The sequence below is a fragment of the Phocoena phocoena genome, chromosome 6 (genome assembly GCF_963924675.1).
Source record: "Phocoena phocoena chromosome 6, mPhoPho1.1, whole genome shotgun sequence".
NCBI classification, from domain to species: Eukaryota; Metazoa; Chordata; class Mammalia; order Artiodactyla; family Phocoenidae; genus Phocoena; species Phocoena phocoena.
The window spans coordinates 65,630,016-65,649,008 of NC_089224.1; the positions used below are offsets into that span (position 1 = coordinate 65,630,016).

The window sequence follows — 18,993 nt, forward strand, 5'->3', positions numbered from 1 at the left end:
AGATGTTCTTGGCATGTTTCTTACTCTTAAGAAACATTTAGCCCTTAATCTTACCGCTACCTTATCAGGCAACAGTTTTCTAAAGACACTCATTTTCAGTAAAAGTTTGATCACCTTTCCCAGATATAACAGGGTTTTGATTTCAACCACCATAATCCATTTTGCTTAGCAGTGGTCTCAGTCCTGGCTGTGCCTTGGAACCACCTGGGAACACTGACAGCATACAGATTCCTGGGCCCCAGCGCAGGCAACTAGGGCAGAGTTTCTAGAGGTAAGGCCTGGGCCATGCCCAGTTTAGGAACCCTCCTGGGTGATTCTGCTCTATAGCTGGGTTGAGTACCATAAGGGATCACGAACAAAACCTGTAGCAAACAGACCTATTTCCCTCCATGGATCCTTATTTACCCAAAAGTGGTACAAATAAGGAAAAGTTGCTTAGTAGGAAAGGAACTTTCCTGCTACATCAACTCTAGCAGCATCTTCCATCTAAATGAGGCTTTGCTGGTTATTGTAATAACCACCATAGAAGCCATTCATTTTTCAGCCAATTTAGATAAAGTGTACCCCCCTTCTCCCCCCAGTTTTCCTTCTTGAAGAGATTCTGTAGTAGTTCAGGATCTAAAGTGAAGCCCGTTCCTCCCACTTCTTGGTCCTAAGCAAGCCCTCTGTCTTCTATAGGAACATATAGGTAGCCACTGGGTTGGGAATATGAAATATACAGCACCACCAGAGCTAACAAGCAAAGCTGGGGGATGAACTTTTCAGGCAAGGACACCACAGTGAAGAAACGCGTGGGGAGTTGGCTGAGGGGGGACTGTAAGTGCCGGAAAGATGCTCACAGGATTATGCTAATTAAGGATTAAAGATTGGCCCTCTGGAGCCCAAGGAAGGAGTGCATAGGTCTCAGTGAGTAAAACAAGTTGCCTTGTTCATTGGTCAGGAAAGTCTTCAAAGTCAGGTCCACGAAGGGTCTGTATTCCTGGAGTCACTTGGTGTTTATAGTTCTTAAACAGCTTCAGCTGGAATGGAGAGTTGGCGTGAAACCCGTGGGCAAGTCCTCCTCTAAGGGAGAAGAATATCCCTTTCTTGATGACTTTACCAGGACCCCTCCCAGCCAGGCTAGGGAGGGACCATTCCTGCAGGTGCCTCTCCTCAGATGTGCTGAGCCTGCACACATCCCTGCCTGGGGTGTCAGCACGTGACCTTCTCCTTTCCTCTCAGGTCAAGCACGAGCTGAGAGTCTTGTTTTTGAATAAAGATGCAGGAAAAAAGGGGAGCACTTTCTCACTTTTTCATTCAGGCTGTAGGAGTCTCATCCTTCTAAATCCCAGAACTCCAGAAGTTTTATTGTTAGGAAGACAGAATATCACATCTTTTTCAATTTTTTTCTTCCACCAATTGCATTTTTGTAAATGGGCACAAATGAAACAACCATAAATGCAGAGAGCACCTTTCGAAACAAAACAAAACAAAAGCAGTCCCTTGTAGGCAGCTGGCCCCATTTGTCTTTTCATCAATCTCCTTTAGTTTATGTCCATTTTTGCATTTCAAGAACAAACGTTAAACTTTTGCTATTATATTTTTTTCTTTCTCCAACACTTCATGGCCTGAGTACAGTTTTTTTTTGTCTTCTGTGTATTTTTCAAGTTGTGATATAATTGACATATAATATTGTATTAGTTACAGGTAAACAAGTAATGATTTAACACTTGTATATATTATAAAATGATCACCACAATAAATCTAGTTAACCCATCACTACATATAGTTACAAGTTTTTTTTTTTCTTGTGCTGAGAACTTTTACGACCTACTCTCTCAACAACTTTCAAATACGCCATGCAGTATTATTAACCATAGTCACCATGCCGTGTATTACATCCCCAGGACTTATCTGCACGTATTTTATAACTGAAAGTTTTGTCCTAAGGTACAAACTTTCATGTATTTTTAGCTGTCGTTTACAAATTTAGGTTCTTTGTTATCTAGATAATTTGCGTGTGTGTGTAACCTTCTGGGAATGCTGGCGGAAAATCTTGTGGGTTTTTTGTTTTTATTTTTTGCTATCAAAGGTCTCTCACCCACAGGCCAACAGCCACAGCTACAGCAAGCGCTCCATCAGTGTTTGTTGAATGACCACCTTTAGGAAGAGGCACTCTAATTCCTCCTGCAGCATTGCTGCTTTGTCTCTGAGCTGTGATGTTGTTCACTTTTTTTTTGAAAAATGTATTCATTATTTCAAACATTTATTTAACAAATAGTGAGTTTCTACCATGAATCAGACGTGAGGGAAACCCGGGCAAGAAACTTTTGTCATGTACTAATGTAACAAATAATTGAGTTTCCCTGAATCCTTAGTTTGTTTGTTTTTTATTGAGGTAAAATTCACATAACATGAAATTAATCTTTTGAAAGTGTATAATTCAGTGGCATTTAGTACATCCACAGTATGGTGCAACCATCACTTCCGTCTAGTTCTAAAGCATTTTCCTCACCTCCAAGGAGACCCCATACCCATTAAGCAGTCACTCCCCATCCCCCCCTTTCCCCAAGCCCCTGTGCAACCACTAATTCGCTTTCTGTCTCTTATGGATTGTTGTTTGCTCTTTGACTAGTAAATTTAAAATGAATGATGGTATTGCATTTTCTATGTGGTCACTTGCCTAAGAATTCTGGGCACTCCATCCGAGAGCAGCTTAGGGTATTCCCCTGCTCCTGGACCAGGAGGTTGTAGCGTGGAGCGGCGAGTGATTTTCCCCATTGTCAGTGGATAACCCTCTAGAGGTGAAGGCCAGTATGCTGGAGCCACTACCATCAGATGGCCAGAACATGCTTCCTGATGCCAGGATGCTCTTCCTAGGATGGTTGGTCCTGACGTTATACCACTGCCACATATCTACGGAGCGCGAATCAAAGGCGTGGAAGTGTTCTGTCCTCTGGACCCCCCGCCTCCCTATGAAGCTGTGGTGAGCCAGACGGACCAGCAGCAGGTACTGTCCATAGAGTTTCTCTTTGGTACATTGATGGCAAGTAGGAAAAGCAGCCACACAGAGAGCGGGGTGGGGAAGGGACCATGCCCTGTAGATCTTTTCAAGTTCACTCCAGTCCAGATGATGGTTGAGCTGAATATCAACAGACAGCCCTCTTTTTTCCTGTGTTGCAGGGATCTTCATTCCAAATGCCAGAAGGATCAGAAGCTGCCACCAGCCCTTTGGAACCGATCTGCATGCCAGTGATTCAAGGTAATAAATACATTATTGCTGCCCAAACTCATGATTCAATAGACTAAAAATGGTAAAATAATCATCTGTACGATATTTTGTTGGAGGTCAAATATTCTTGGAGCAAATGGTTCAAGCTATATCCTTTTTTCTGGGTATAAAAATATTATCAACTCTTAGGGCTTACAAGTAGGAAATAATATGTGAACAGAAATAAAGATATCTTTAGAATCTTTTATGAATAACCAGACTTTTCAGAAATGGATTACAGAGTTTAATTTGGTTTTCCTGTGTTTTCTGATCTAAGATTTTTTTTCTCCTGTTAAAATAAGATAAGCTCTTGTAAAGAGACAAAAAGAGTTTTACCTATTGCAGAGTGATTTGCTCATTTATAACCAAGGACCCAGGTCATACTGCCTTCACATGTACTGAATGCTGATTTGCAATCCCGCATTAAATACTAGAGTCCATTTACAGTTACCCTTGTAACTTAAGGGAACATTGTTACCGCTTTCTCTCTTTGGAGAGGTTTTAAATGGCCCAGAGAACTGTCCACAGGACAAAATTGCAAATGGTGATAAATAATGGATCAACTTTCAGCTATTTTAGGTGGAGGTAATTTTTCAGCAGCGCCATTTAGAATGGATTTCTGCTCTGTTCACCTTCCATCTTAAGTAGAATTATGCAGCAGTGTTCTGTTTCCTAAGTATGTTTTTAATTCTTCCATTTCTTAAAAAAGTTTCCCAAACCACGAGTCAGGCTCACAAGCGATGGGACTTTATTTTCCTGAACAGCAGTCATCCAGTTCCAGAGTGCTTTGATTCATTTAGTGGCCACTGGCTCTTTAACTTGGCTTTCCGGGAGTTTCCCAGCCTAGCCCGTAGACACACCCTCTGCTTGCATTTGGCCTGCAGCCCCAGGACAGCCACCCCGCCTGTACCCCCATCACCTTCCACCTAATCAAGGTCAACCTGAGTTGTCAGAAAGGGTAAAACGGCTAGGACCTTTCCAGCGCTTCATGAGGCTGCTCCACTGGAGAAGACGCCAAGCACCTTTAGGCATTTTTAGCATGGCTTCTTTTTCTGCTCCTGGATTTAGAGCTTTTTGTTTGTTTGTTTTAGGTGTGGAGGGGTAGTTTGAGGAGGCAGCATTTCCCACGGTGCTGTAAGATAAAAACTTACTGGGCCCACAGCCTAAGCAAATATTATGAACTGTATTACCCTTGTCCCAGAAGGTTTGGGCTCACAGGTGTTTCCTGCCCAGCATGTTGAAGGTGCCAGCTGAACAGAAATGATTTCTGTTTCTCCTCTTTAAAAAAAAAAAAAATCAGGTGGGGACATTCCTAACACACCTGGAGAAGAAAGCGCATCCATTTCAACTCCCAGCTCCAACCAGCTATGTCCGGCGAGGAACCGGAGAGCTCTCCAGCCCCCGAGGACAAGATCCAAGAGTGACCCTGTGCTTCATCACTCTGCAGAGAGAGGTGATGTCATTTCCCAAGTTCTTCGCGGGGCGCTGTGCTTGTTCGCCTATAGGTGCCCAGTGGCTCTGGCCACCCAAGGCCCTGGGGTTCAAGAGAGAGCTTGGAGGGGGGCTGATAGGTCTTGGGAAAATCAGGTATTCTGCATGCACGTTAAGGATAGACATCTACCATGTCTTTTAAGGCTGGTGAGAATTTTTCTTGTCAAGTCATTGTCATCAGAAGCGTTTGGTTGCACGTGATACTGTGCTGGGTACCACACGAAGAAGACCGTGCAAACCTAGTTCTGATTCCTAGATGCTCCCAGTCCTGTGGGAATGAACATTCTCTCTCCAGGAAAAACTCAAAGGGGTGTATTTTTTACCGCCCTCTTCTGAAATTCAACACTAGTTATCTTTTTACTGTGTATGAGTAGGTTGAATTATTTAAGTCTGACCTTGCTTTAAGAACTTTGGGTAGAGCGAAGCTCTCACACTCCATCTCTCTCCCTTTCTGTTTTGAGTTTGTTTGTGGATAGATGTTATTTGAATAATTTAAAAATTTAATAGTTACAATTTTTTTAATTAAAAAGAATTTTAAACTGAAAATGACATTGAATCTTCTTTTCTGAATATATGACTGCCTGATCTTCAAATACCTCTTCTTTGTAGAGAATTGTAAAAAAATAGAGGAAATAAAGGAAGAAAATGAAAGTCTGTAATCCCACCGGCAACAGGCTTCTTTCGGTGACTTGTCCTAACAAGTTGCCTATGCTGTCTTCAAGCTCTGTGCAAATACAGCTTTGCAGACCCTCTGGTCCTGCTCTGTCCCGGGCCCCACGTCACCTCCTAGTTGTATTTTGCCCCCCTGACAGCCTGTGTTGTTTGCTACAGCTCTGGACTGACCGTGTGGGAGCCAGAGGGAACACTCCTCTTGTCTCTCCAGCGGCTTCTGAGCGGGGAGGAGTCCTGCCCCGGGACTGAGCGCCCTCTGGCCCCTCAGCTCCCCGGACCTGTCTTCACCGTGGGGTTCTCTGCCCCACCTGGCAAGCTGAGGACTCGGGATGGCCACCTGCAGCTTCCACAGGAACTTGGCTATCTACACAGCTTAACGAGATCTTTCCAGAACCCGCTCCCCTTCTGCAGCGCTGCAGGGGCAAGGATGACACGTGTTTCCCCGTTGGAGTCCTCTGCTGTGGAAGGGACCAGGTCGCCTTCAAGCGACAGTGGAGTCCCTGACTCTGTCCTCACACATGAGTGTCTGTAGTGAGTGTTCCGCGAAGAGTCAGGTTCTCTGTGATGTGCACGTGGCAGCCGAGGAAGACGGCTGCCAACCCCTGTTTAGAACTCCTCATGCCTGCCTTTCTCCAGAGGAAAAGGAATGCTCCCCTTCCTCCACCTGTTTTCCCACCCGCTGCCTCCCTTCTTCCTTGAATATCTCAATTCCTGCTTGTCAGACCTTCACAGACTGAAATCTCCAGTGTCGTGTACACTGAAGGCTGCTGGCTGGCTTATGAACATGTGGAGACCAGGCCTGATTTCACTTCACCCATCTGCCAGTGCAGTAACGTTCTGCCCGTCCTTATACCCTTGCTGAAGTAGTAGTTGTGGAAATTAGCCTGTGGTGGATTTCCCAGGCCCTCTGTTGACTTCCAGAATGACGTGTACCTTTTCTGCACTAGATTTCTCTTTCTGTAATAGTCAGCCCTAGCGCCACCTCCCAGCCATGGTGTGACGTCGATCCTATAAGTCAGTACAGTACCCCTGAGGATGTTTAGGACAAAGGTACAGTCAATGTGAGCAGAGCATTCCATTCACCCCACAAGTCTCGTCTCTCCTCAGTTCCTCTCTTCCCGTGGCTTCTTCATCCTCTCCCCAGAACATTCTTCCATCAGTCAACTGTGTTTTTTCTGCCTGCCCAAACCATCCCTATATATTGGTGATCACCCCCATGAAACCATTGCTCCATCATGATTTGCATTCTGGATGCTCTTCTCTGTCATCTCTCTTTACCTTGATGGTTGCGTTTTATGTGGCACAATAAAATATTTGGGGGACGTGTCCTATTGAAATTACACTTCAAGGAGTAAGCTCGTGTCATAGGTGTTGGGGTTTTTTTTTCTTTTGTTTCCTCCTGCAAGAGGAAAAGCAAGATGTGCATGGCCGTCAGCATTTGTCACATGTTTTCCACATGGAATTTAGTGGTTTATGCTGTTTCAAGTACAGATGTATGTTCACGGGGCTTGGCCAAAAGGTGCGTGTTGTTTGTCTCTGCCCACAGCTGTCCCCGTGCTCAGCTGTGAAGCCGCGACTCAGACTGAGGGAAGACCAGACCTGGCTGCGGTGACCTTGAGAAGAGGGTTGAGATCCCGGGCTTCGAGATGCAGACCGAGGTCTTTAATAGATTACAAATCTTACATGGACACCAAGTTGCTGGTGGCGAGGTTCCTGGAGCAGTCCTCCTGCAGCATGACCCCGGACATCCATGAACTTGTAGAAAACATTAAATCTGTTTTGAAGTCCGATGAGGAATACATGGAGGAAGCCATCACAAGTGCCAGTTTTCTAGAACAGGTAGTTTTATTATTAATATCAGGCATGAATCCGATGACTTGTTTCCATAGCAGCTGAAGCGGCTTCTCTGGTTTCCTGTCGAAGGCACAGAAAGTCCATGGTCACTGTATCAAGGGGAATGGGGTTAGGAGGTGTGGGGAAGGAGAGGAGGAAGTTGCGTGCTTTCTTTTCACATGTGACATTGCCACAGCCTTCTTGGCTCAAAAGAAGAGAAACCGATTTTTCCGAGATATGGAAGCATGCTTGGAAAAAGAAAAGGGAGCAGCTCAGGGATGAAAGCAAGGGCTATGGGCAGTGTGGAGTACATTTAACATTCCATTTCCTAAGCTGAACGTTTCCCTTGATCTGGCATGTTTTTTCAGCCTTTTGACAATGATGGACATATGTGAATTTTAATACTGGCAAGATTCTGGGAGCCGTTCACGTTCCCATGAAATGTTTGGCAAGATTACCTAAGCTGATAGACTTAAAGGAACGAACATCTTTTCCCTTCCATTTATTAAAAAAAACACACGGCAATCCCCAAACAAGTAGCCTGTGAAAAGATAAAACCGGGCACGTAAATATTCCGCTTGCGTGTCAGGTTTCTCGTCTTTAAAGTGAAGTGTTGGACTAGGTGGTCTCTACACCCGTATCTCTGAGTGAATGGAATTTCCCTCTGATGAGAAGTGGGAATGGGTTGCAGCTTTCCTCACCCACCTCTTTCAAAAGCAGCGTTTACCTTTTGGGTGTTTGCTCTGTAGCTCCATGTCTGTGGGGTGGCCGTTGGAGACCTCAGTGCACAGTGGCTCACGGGTGTTACTTGGCTGTGCCTGTGGGTATTACGTGCCCATCAAATACTTCTTGAGTGGAGTTGGCCTGATTCTCAGGGTCATTGCCAGATACTGGATCCTAGGTACGTTTTTCAGGCAGATTGAACAAATCCCCACCTCACTTTCCTTTCTGTTCCCCTTCCCACCTGCTGGCCTCTTCTTACAGAAGCCAGAAGCCAGATTCTGTCCCATCCCTCAGGGGACCGCGGGGAGCAGAACAGTCTGATTACTCGTGTGAAGAGGTACATGAACCGTGGGCCCTTTTGTTGTTTGCTTTCTAAAGAAGTGGTCAACCAGTAGTCCTAGGTCAGGCTCCAGTTGGTAGCCTGTGTAGGAGAGAGATTTACACGCACATGTCCCTGGTCTCCTCCAGATGTCATTCCCTGCCTCCTTCCCTCTGTTCACCCCAATTGCCTGAAAAACAGAAGCAAGTATTTGGAGCTGCCAAGTTCTGGTGAGGTAAGAGCTGGGACATCTGCAGAGCTGTTGGTCTGGACCTTCTGCAAAGTCTTGCTTGACGGAAAGTAGCTTTGGGGAAAAAGAACAAGCACTTATAGTTCAACAGATGCTATCACTATAAATGTTTGCGAGGTCTTTGTGCACAGACTGGATCAAAGTTCACGTACAGGGACTGTTGCAGTAGACTCTGGGCCATCTGCCGGGGCTTCCAGAACTGGATCCCAGTGGTGAGGTATCATAATGCCACACCATCCCCCAGACAGAAGGAGGCAGGGACAAGGGCAAGGGAGCTTTTATTTCTGACTCTACCCAGCTTTGCACATTTTCACCTTCTCTAGTATTACTGGGATGTGTTTTTATATCCATTTTAATTTTTTACCAATATCCAAACCACTTGTCTTAACTTACCATGTAATAACAGTAGACATCTATGAATGTTGGAATTTTCTTCTTACTCAGGAAACAAAGACAGCCTTAAAGACAAATATAATAACAGAGTGTTAGAAAAATTGGATGTCCCATCTTTTGGGGGGATTAACCTTTTAATGACCTTAAAATCTCAGAATGGTGGAAACTAAACAAAAAGACATCCCAATGATCGTTCTGTGATGTTAGATGGTAGTAAAGCACTTGAGTTTTTCCCAACATGCTAACAGCAATATAGGTCATACAGACATGACTGTGTAATTTTAAAAACTGTATGTACACAGCAGTTCTCCTCTTATCAATCTCAGTTGGATCGGGGATTGCCCGATTTTTGCTGTTATGTGATATATTTAAAGTTATGTATGTGCTGCATTGCAAAATAGATCTAGCAGTAGAAACATTCTTAACAGCTTTTACAAATAAATTGGCCTAGTTTTTATGTTGTTTATCATGTTTTTTCTTAATTGAAGAGTTATCAGATCAATTAGAAGCATCATTAGTTTTAGCTGACATTTTATAAACTTAAGCAGACCGGTGGTTTTACAATTTTCAAGTATATCGGGATCACCTGAGTTCTTGTTAAAAATACAGATGCCCAAGCCCTGTTCCAGATTCCCATGTCAGAATTGCTAGGGGGGAGCAGGGAATCTACTTTTCTGACAGGCTCCCCTCCCCTCTCGTGATGTGCAGACCCAGTGAGAATCAGTGGCTTAGACCACAGGGAAGTTGGGAAAAAAGTGATGAGAAGAATGTTAAATATAAAGCAGGAGATTGCAATAGACACATAGTTAAGCATGGTAGGTCTACAGCTGAAACAATGGAAAATTTGGGGTATTTCTTAGGAACTTCAGGAAAGAGGCAACATGTTAAGAGACTCTCTGGAATTCCAAGTGGTTTCCACCTTGGGAAAACACCCTTTTTTCCTTCCCAAGGCGACTAAACTAAATATTACATGGATAAATGTAGGAGGCAGGTCTGAGGACCACATCTGGTGAAGCTTAACCTCTTTGTCACCCTGTTTATTCTCCCAAAGATCATGGGCCCGATGCAGCCCAGCACTTCCAGGGCCCTCGTGCTGCCCTCGAGGAGACAGCCTGGCCTGCTGCACCTGCGGAGTTGCGGAGACCTGAGCACCTTTGTCCCCGCGGGGAGGCCGAGAGCCGAGAGGAGGGCCCGGCGAGCGGAGGCTGAGAGGCCACACAGCCTCATTGGCGTCATCCGAGAGACTGTCCTGTGAAGCTGCGGGGCCCGGGCTTCTGAGGAGCAGGAAGAAAGATGGGCCCTGGAAGGCACCCAGGGCCTCTGAGGGGATGGATCCCCTTCCTAACCCTGTAGTTTCTTGGCTGGGAATAGGGGTCCCCCTCTGGGTACTCCTCAGAAAGGAGGACACTCTGGAGAACATTTATTCCCGTTCTTTGGCTCCCCTTTCTGCCAGCCAAGGGCACTCGAGGGGGAATGATAAGTTATTCCGGACCCATTTGGCTTTTGGATGCGCCGAGCTGGAGGCCGTGAATGAAGCCGCATCTCCTCCTCTGCCCGGGTCTGCCCTGCTGTGGGCGGAAACGGCTCAGGATTCTGTGCCCGCCGCACCCCTCGCGGTTCCCTTCCTCACTGAGTTCTTTACCTGCTGGAAGGGCAGATCTGCTGGGCGGCTATTTATTTGCTGCCAAGTGAGAGTGGAACTGGCACGGAAGCAGGATGATTAACCCTGATATACTGCGATGGTCAAGCCTCATGTTAGGTCACTTTCAAATCACACTCTCTTTAGGAAAAACAGGAAACTTGTTTGGTGACAAATTTTATTGAAAGACATTTAGGGAGAGGATTCTTGTTGATTCCATTTATTCATGCTTGCAAAACTAGAGACAGCTAAGGCAGAACTGAGAATAAAAGTGTTTACCTTGGACTTCCAGGCTCACTGTGCAACATTTGTTTATGCTTAGGTGGCCAGGCCTTACCTTACAATGGGTTTGGAACTTGCAACAGTGGTGGCCAGGGGGTCAGGTCCAGGCAGGCCACCAAAGCAGCTTAATCTCAAAAGCACCCAAGCCCCGTGGATAACAATGCATCCTTCATCCATTCAGTCAGTGCTTGGCTTCCCTGAGCTGCCTTCTCGTGGGGTCATGAGCAATAAATCAGTAAAGTGATTACAGATTGAGGATTAGTGCTAAGGAGGATGGGGCCATGAGAGAGGGCTTCTTTGAGGAAATGACATTTGAACTGGACTTGACTTTGAGGGTCAGGGAAGAGTGTTCCAGGCAGAGGGAACGGCCAGTGCAAGGACCACGGTAACTGCAGCCCCGAGCGAGGGGAGAGGTGAGAGGAGCCTCAGGCTAGATTTTTCTGCTAACAGTGAGATATGATGGAAGAGTTTGCAACAGAAGAGTGCAGATTTAATTATACTTCAGATGATCACCATGCCACGTGGGGACTAGTTTAGGTCAGGATATGGGATAAAGTCGCAGTGAGGAGCTAAACAAAGAGGCTGTACACTGTGAGGCTGGCTGTCCTTGTCGGGTACCGCCTGGGCTGCGGGTACTGTGCTGGGGGCTTGACAGTCTCATGTCACCCTCGCGACAGCCTAAGAGGTGGAAGCTGTGATTGTCCCCATTTTAAAGATGAGGAAAATGAGGTTCAGTACCTTGCCCAAGATCACTCACAAGTTAAGCGCTAGAGGTGCCATTCTCACCCAAGCCGCCCGTCTCCAGAAAGCACTCCATTCCTTGACCTCCCAAATAGTAGCAGTTTGCCATTTCATGTTTCCGTGAGAAAGTGGTTACTGAGACTTCTGGCTTGGTTCGTGGAAGCACAGACTACCCCAGCTCCAAGACAACAAGCAAGGCCAGAGTGGGAATTGGGGTGAGGTCAGGGCACTGAGTAAGGAAGAGGGGAAAGACCGGAGGCACGGAGCTGGGGTGCCTCTGTGTTCTGGGGGAACACAGAAACTGAGGGCATCACCTGATGCCCGTCAGCAGGAAGTGAAGACCTATCTCAGCTTTGAAGAATTGACCCTCAGCCTGGGGATACTCCCATGTGTTTCCATGGTCTGAAGGTATTGGTGAACTCAGAAAACTGACTTTTGTCTTCAAGGAATATTAAAGTAAAAAATATATATTATATATTACAATATATATTTGCCCTGGGAGGGAACGTAGAGGCCATGCAATTCATCTCTCTATTTGCTGGGTGTAATATACTTTAAAAAATTATTTATTTTATTTTTATTCTTATTTTTAATTTAAAAAAATTTTTTAATTTTACTTTTTTATTGAAGTATAGTTGATTTACAATGTTGTGTTAATTTCAAGTGTATAGAAAAACGATTGTTATAGATTTTTTTTTAAAGATTTTTTTCTGTTGTGGACCATTTTTAAAGCCTTTGTTGAATCTGTTACAATATTGCTTCTGTTTTATGTTTCGGTTTTTTGGCCGTGAGGCCTGTGGGATCTTAGCTCCCCGACCAGGAATTGAACCCACACCTCCTGCATTGGAAGATGAAGTCTTAACCACTGGACCGCCAGGGAAGTCCCCTTTATTTATTTATTTATTCTTTTTTAGATTCTTTTCCCTTTTAGGTTATTATAAAATAGTGAGTATAGTTCCCTGTAATATACTGTAAAATACGTAGGCATTAATAATGTGCTATTTATGTGTACGTATAACTGAATGTACCACGGAGGGCAGCTCTTTCGCACTTAGAGCATCTTAAGAATCCAGTCCAGACGTGGTAACAAAACATCTCAAAGGTACTTATCAAAATTACACCAGAGGGCTTCCGTGGTGGCGCAGTGGTTGAGAGTCTGCCTGCCGATGCAGGGGACAGGGGTTCGTGCCCCGGTCCGGGAGGATCCCACATGCCGCGGAGCGGCTGGGCCCGTGGGCCGTGGCCGCTGAGCCTGCGCGTCTGGAGCCTGTGCTCCGCAATGGGAGAGGCCACAGCAGTGAGAGGCCCACATACTGCAAATATAAATAAATAAATAAAATTACACCAGAAGGGCTTCCCTGGTGGTGCAGTGGTTGAGAGTCCACCTGCCGATGCAGGGGACTTGGGTTCGTGCCCAGGTCTGGGAGGATCCCACATGCCGCGGAGTGGCTGGGCCCGTGAGCCATGGCTGCTGAGCCTGCGCGTCTGGAGCCTGTGCTCCGCAATGGGAGAGGCCACAACAGTGAGAGGCTTGCGTACCGCAAAAAAAAAAAAAAAAAAAAAAAAAAAAAATTACACCAGAAGGTTGACTAATTGGCATGAGAGGTGTTTGGAATATGTTTTCACTGGGGAAGTAAGTGATGTTCAAGATCTTGCTAGCTAGAAGCACTGGACAGTCAGTGTTACCTCTGCACCGGTGCGGAGTGAGAGGCTGGTCCCCACTTCAGGAGACTGTCATGGCATGGAGCAGGACACAGGCTGCTCCTCCAGAATACTGTTGCCTCTGCCTCAACCTTTCACGCAAGTTGTGTGTCCCAGTGTCCTCAGACAGAGCAAGTCTTGCCCAAGCTTACAACCTATTTCGTGCACACTTGCCAGTGAGGTTTTGTGTCTGGCTGGCAGAATTTCCCCAAGACTTGCTTTCTCTGGAATGTCCCAACAAACGGTGAGGGGTAGGGAAGGGGTCCATGGCCCCTAACTGCCTGAGGTAGCCCATATTTACTGAAAGAACCAGCATTTGCTGAACAGCCACATTTGCTAGGTCTGGTCACTCTACCCCTTCAGTTTGCAGATGGGGAAACTGAGGCAGAGAGCTAAATACAGAGCAGCAGCAGGAGACCAGTGCTTCCGGCTCCTGGACTAGGGCTGTTGGTGCAGGTCAGAGCTTCTCACTATTTGCGATGAAGAATCAGTTTTTTTCCCTCCAATCTGTCACAGACCAAAAACTTTTGTAAACTATAACAAACTGACCAAAAGCTATCTTAGCTCAAGCTGCTGTAACAGCATACTGTAGACTGGGTGCCTTTAACAACAGAATTATTTATTTCTCACAGTACTGGAAGCTGGGAAGTTCAAGATCAAAGTGCTGGAAGATTCAGCATCTGGTGAGAACAGCCACCTTCCTGGCTGGCAGACAGCCACCTTCTTGCTGTGTCCTCATGTGGTAGAGAGAGAGGGCTCTGATCTCTTCATCTTCTTAAAGGGCACTAATCCCATCATGGGAGCTTCACCGTCATGACCTCATCTAAACCCAGTCATTTGCCAAAGGTTCCACATTCAAAAACCATCACACTGGGGATTAGGGCTTCAACATACAGATTTTGAGGGGACATAAACATTCAGTCCATAGCACTGATTTGCCAGGAAAAAGAAATGACCGTAATATAAAAAAAGACATACAAAATACAACCCACCCCAACCTTGTATTAAATAAACTTTATTTTTAAGAGCAGTTTTAGGTTCACAGCCAAACTGAGTGTTCTCACAGACCTCCTGCCCCCCCACAAGCACAGTCTCCTCCACAGTCAACATCCCTCACCAGAGTGGTACATGCGTCATAATCCAGCCTACATTGATGCATCATTATCACCCCAAATCCATAGTTTACACAAGGGTTCACTCTCGGTGTTGTATATTCTGTGGGTTTTAATAAATGAATAATGACATGTATCTACCATTAAAATATTATACAGAATAGTTTCTCTGCCCTAAACATCCTCAGTGCTCCCCCAATTCATCCCTCCCTCCCTGGAACCCCTGGCAACCACTCGTCCTTCTACTGCCTCCATAGTTTTGCCTTTTCCAAAATGTCATATATTTGGAGCACGCAGCAGAGAGCTTCTTCCGATTGGCTTCTTGCATTTCGTCTATATGCATTTGTTTCCTCCATATCTTTCGGTGGCTCAGTGGCTCATTCAACCCCCTTATTAAATTATTAGATTCAATAGTCATAATAGAACTCAACCCAGTTAACATTTCAAAACACCCTCAATCTGAAATTGCTCTTGTCAGGGACCAGGAACAAAGAGTTCTTGGCTCACGGGCAGCCCACAGTTTAGGTGGTTCTGGTTGGGGTTCTCATTCTAGCCTGAGTTTCCCAGTTCTGTGTGATTCTGTGTGGACATTGATGGATGGGGAGGGATTAATGGACTGGGAAGGGGAGGGCAGGAAGACACCCTTCCCTCTGCACCCATGTGTCTCCAAGGGTGGCTGACAGTTAAGGCTCCCCTCTCAGAGAAGCCCACACCGAGAAGGCCTCAAGCTTTGGTGAATCCCTCACGATTAGGAAGAACTGGCAGAGGAAAGGGGTAGCTGTTGCCTCCACCCAGCAGGAGAGGAACTGGGGAAGCAGAATAAAGGAATGCATCTCCACCTCCCCCCGGGCTCGGCTGGATGCAGAAGAGAACAAAAAAGGGTGGGCGAGGCTAGGGGCCTGGACAAGGGCATCTTTGTTTACATGGTTTTCATCTCTGGGGTTCTGCAAGGGAAGCCAAGTCTGGAGCCAGAATGTACCACATTTCTTCCATTTCTCTCTCTCTGCAGGAGCTTTCATCCTCTCATTCATTCAGCTGGTATTTATTGAGCTACGGAGTAGCAAGCAGTGAGCCAGGTGCTGAGGAGAGAATGCTGAGTGGTGAGAGGGGGACAGACCAACAATAATGATAATAAATGCAAAGTTACATTTCTCTTGCCTGCTTCTCATAGCTCTGAGGGACTGTTCCGAAGAGGTAAGGTAGGGGCCAGGGTATATACGAGTTTTTGTTGAAAAAAACATGTAGTACAACATCAAAAGATTACTACTGACTGATCACAAAAAACAGACATCTCAAGGTAATGATTTCAGTGTTTTTCTATGTGTGAGAAGATGCAAAGTTCTGGGCTCCATCGACAGTGTTCCTTAGATATGCATCTTAACCATCTAGAGCTAGTCTCCTGTTTTCCTCCACCCTGAATTCTCCTCAGTGCTCACAATTAGGGGCAGCTGCAGTGACTGATGGCTTGATGGCGGGCAACATTCTTTGTTCACTGAAATGGCAGGCAACATTTTTTTTTGTCTGCAGAACTATGGGAAGGTAAAGGAAACACCACTGGAACCCACGGGAATTGAAACATTAACACCAGTGTATGACTGCAAAATAGTAATCATGACTAACATTTATTATGAGCTATCTTACTAGCAGGCAGTCTTCACAATACCCTTCATAATTCACCAGTGTATGGTCAGGCCACCCAAGATGACTGTTCTCTTGATCTCTGTATAACCCCTGCTTGCCCAATGCCTGCTTCACCTATACTCTACTTACCTGACTGATCTTTTTACATACTCGCCCCAGGCCCCAGCTGGGGATTGTTCTTATCAAGGGGGCAGTGAGGGGCGTGCCCTCTGCCGGTTTCCCTGGTAACCAATGAGCGCACCTGCAGTCAGTCCCCCTATAACCAGCGTCTTCCTCCCCACCCGGAAGCGCAGCCTGCTTCCGTCCTGCTCAGTGTTGGCCGCACGCGGTGTGGTGTCGCTCCAGGACCTTGCTCCAGACAAGTAAGCTCCCCCATCGGTTAAACCGTTATATCTTTGTCGCTGACCCCGGGCTCTTTCTTCGGTCTTGAAGCTGGGCGAGTACAGGCCTTGTAGGCCCGCGGGGAGCAGCCCATTAATTGGAGGAGCAGCCAGGAGACCGAGGAAGCTCCTGTGAGCGCTGAGATGTCGGGAAATACAGGACGGGGAATGGAATGTTGCAAGGGCCGTCCACTAACTCCTGTGGCCCAGAAGTTCCAGGGGTGCTCCTGAAAGTTGCGGGGGAAGTCCCAGGGTGGCCGTCCACCAGTATGTGGGGCTTGTGGTGGCTATCCTTGCGGAATGGGGGCTGCCAAGAGATCTGGAGAACAGTGGCCCCTAATGGCTCTGCTGTTGCATCCAAGTGAGCCTTTTGTAATTGGTTTAAGTAATTTGTTCCACTCTAGAAGAAACTGGTATTTCTCTTCTTGTGCCTTTGAGATGTAAATGACTTACCTGGGCTCTCAGGAACTTTAATCATGTGTGATCTCTAAGAGTGAAAGGGAAAAAAAGAGCTTTTAGGTAAACGCTACAGGAATAATTATGTTTTGGGAATGTCCATCTAAAATCTCTCCAGATTTTGGAAACTTGAAACTAAGTTTTTGGTTTTTTAAAAAAAATTGACTTATAGCTGATTTACAATGTTGTGTTAGTTTCAGGTGTACAGCAAAGTGATTCGGTTATACGTATATACATTTTTTTTAGATTCTTATGTAGGTTATCACAGAATTTTGAGTAGAGTTCCCTGAGCTATACAGTAGGTCCTTGTTGGTTATCCATCTTATACATAGTAGTGCCTGTGTGTTCATCCCAAGCTCCTCCTGAATTATCCCTCCCCTCCACATTTCGGCTTTGGTAACCATAAGTTTGTTCCCAATATCTGTGAGTCTGTTTCTGTTTTATAAATAAGTTCATTTGTTATCATTTTTAAAAAAATATTTAATTTTATTTATTTATTGCTTTGTTGGGTTTTCGTTGCTGCACGCAGGCTTTCTCTAGTTGTGGCGAGTGGGGGCTACTCTTCTTTGTGGTGCTCAGGCTTCTCCTTGCGGTGGCTTCTCTTTTTGCGGAGCCCGGGCTCTAGGTGCTTGGGCTTCAGTAGCTGTGTTGCCCCGCGGCATGTGGGATCTTCGTTCCCTGACTAGGGCTCGAACCCATGTCCCCGGCATTGGCAAGCGGATTCTTAATCACTGCGCCACAGGGAAGCCCTGTATCATTTTTTTTTAGATTTCACATATGAGTGATATCATATGATATTTGTCTTTCTCTGCCTGACTTACTTCACTTACTGTGATGATCTCTAGGTCCATCCATGTTGCTGCCGATGGCATTATTTCATTTTTTTATGGCTGAGTAATATTCCATTGTATATATGTACCACATCTTCTTTATCCATTTCTCTGTCAATGAACATTTAGGTTGCTTCCATATATTGGCTATTGTAAATAGTGCTGCAATGAACATTGGGGTGCATGTATCCTTTCGGATTATGGTTTTCTCTGGATATGCCCAGGAATGGGATTGCTGGGTCATATGGTAGTTCCATTTTTAGTTTTTTAAGGAACCTCCATCCTGTTCTCCATAGTGGCTGCACCAGTTTACATTCCCACCAACAGTGTAGGAGGGTTCCCTTTTCTTCACACCCTCTCCAGCATTTATTATTTGTAGAGTTTTTGATGGACATTCTGACTGGTGTGAGGTGATACCTCATTGTAGTTTTGATTTGTATTTCTCTGATAATTAGTGATGTTGAGTATCTTTTTTATGTGCTTTTTAACCATCTGTATTTCTTCTTTGGAGAAATGTCTATTTAGATCTGCCCATTTTTGATTGGGTTGCTTTTTTGGCATAGAGCTACATGAGCTTTTTGTAAATTTTGGAGATTAATCCCTTGTTGGTCGCATCATTTGCAAATATTTTCTCCCATTCTGTGGGTTGTCTTTTCATTTTGTTGATGGTTCCCGTTGCTGTGCAGAGGCTTTTAAGTTTAACTAGGTCCCATTTGTTTATTTTTGTTTTTATTTTCAGTACTCTAGGAGGTGAATCCAAAAAGATATTGCTGCAATTTATATCAAAGAGTGTTCTGCCTATGTTTTCCTCTAAGAGTTTCATCGTGTCCGATCTTATATTTAAGTCTTTGATCCATTTTGAGTTTATTTTTTTGTGTGATGTTAGAGAATGTTATAATTTCATTCTTTTACATGTAGCTGTCCAGTTTTCCCAGCACCACTTATTGAAGAGGCTGTCTTTTCACCACTCTATATTCTTGCCTCCTTTATCAAAGATAAGGTGACCATATGTCTGTGGGTTTATCGCTGGGCTTTCTATCCTGTTCCATTGATCTATATTTCTGTTTTTGTGCCAGTACCATACTGTCTTGATTACTGTACCTTTGTGGTAGAGTCTGAAGTCAGGGAGCCTGATTCCTCCAGCTCCGTTTATCTTTCTCAGGGTTGCTTTGGCTATTCGGGGTCTTTTGTGTTTCCACACAAATTTAAAATTTTTTTGTTCTAGTTCTGTGAAAAATGCCATTGGTAATTTTTTTTTGGCGGTACATGGCCCTCTCACT

General features: G+C 45.3%; 1 protein-coding gene across 1 annotated transcript in view; it reads left to right on the forward strand.

The window, feature by feature from the left end:
- Nucleotides 1-10,186, forward strand: part of ENTREP1 (endosomal transmembrane epsin interactor 1) — a 60,806-nt gene extending 50,620 nt beyond the window's left edge. Inside the window, exons 7-11 of the mRNA XM_065879610.1 lie at nucleotides 2,860-2,989; nucleotides 3,163-3,241; nucleotides 4,551-4,703; nucleotides 6,960-7,252; nucleotides 9,983-10,186. Of these exons, the coding sequence (XP_065735682.1) occupies nucleotides 2,860-2,989; nucleotides 3,163-3,241; nucleotides 4,551-4,703; nucleotides 6,960-7,252; nucleotides 9,983-10,186 (859 nt within the window). The remainder of the gene's footprint in view (nucleotides 1-2,859; nucleotides 2,990-3,162; nucleotides 3,242-4,550; nucleotides 4,704-6,959; nucleotides 7,253-9,982) is intronic.
- Nucleotides 10,187-18,993: the final 8,807 nt, after the last annotated feature.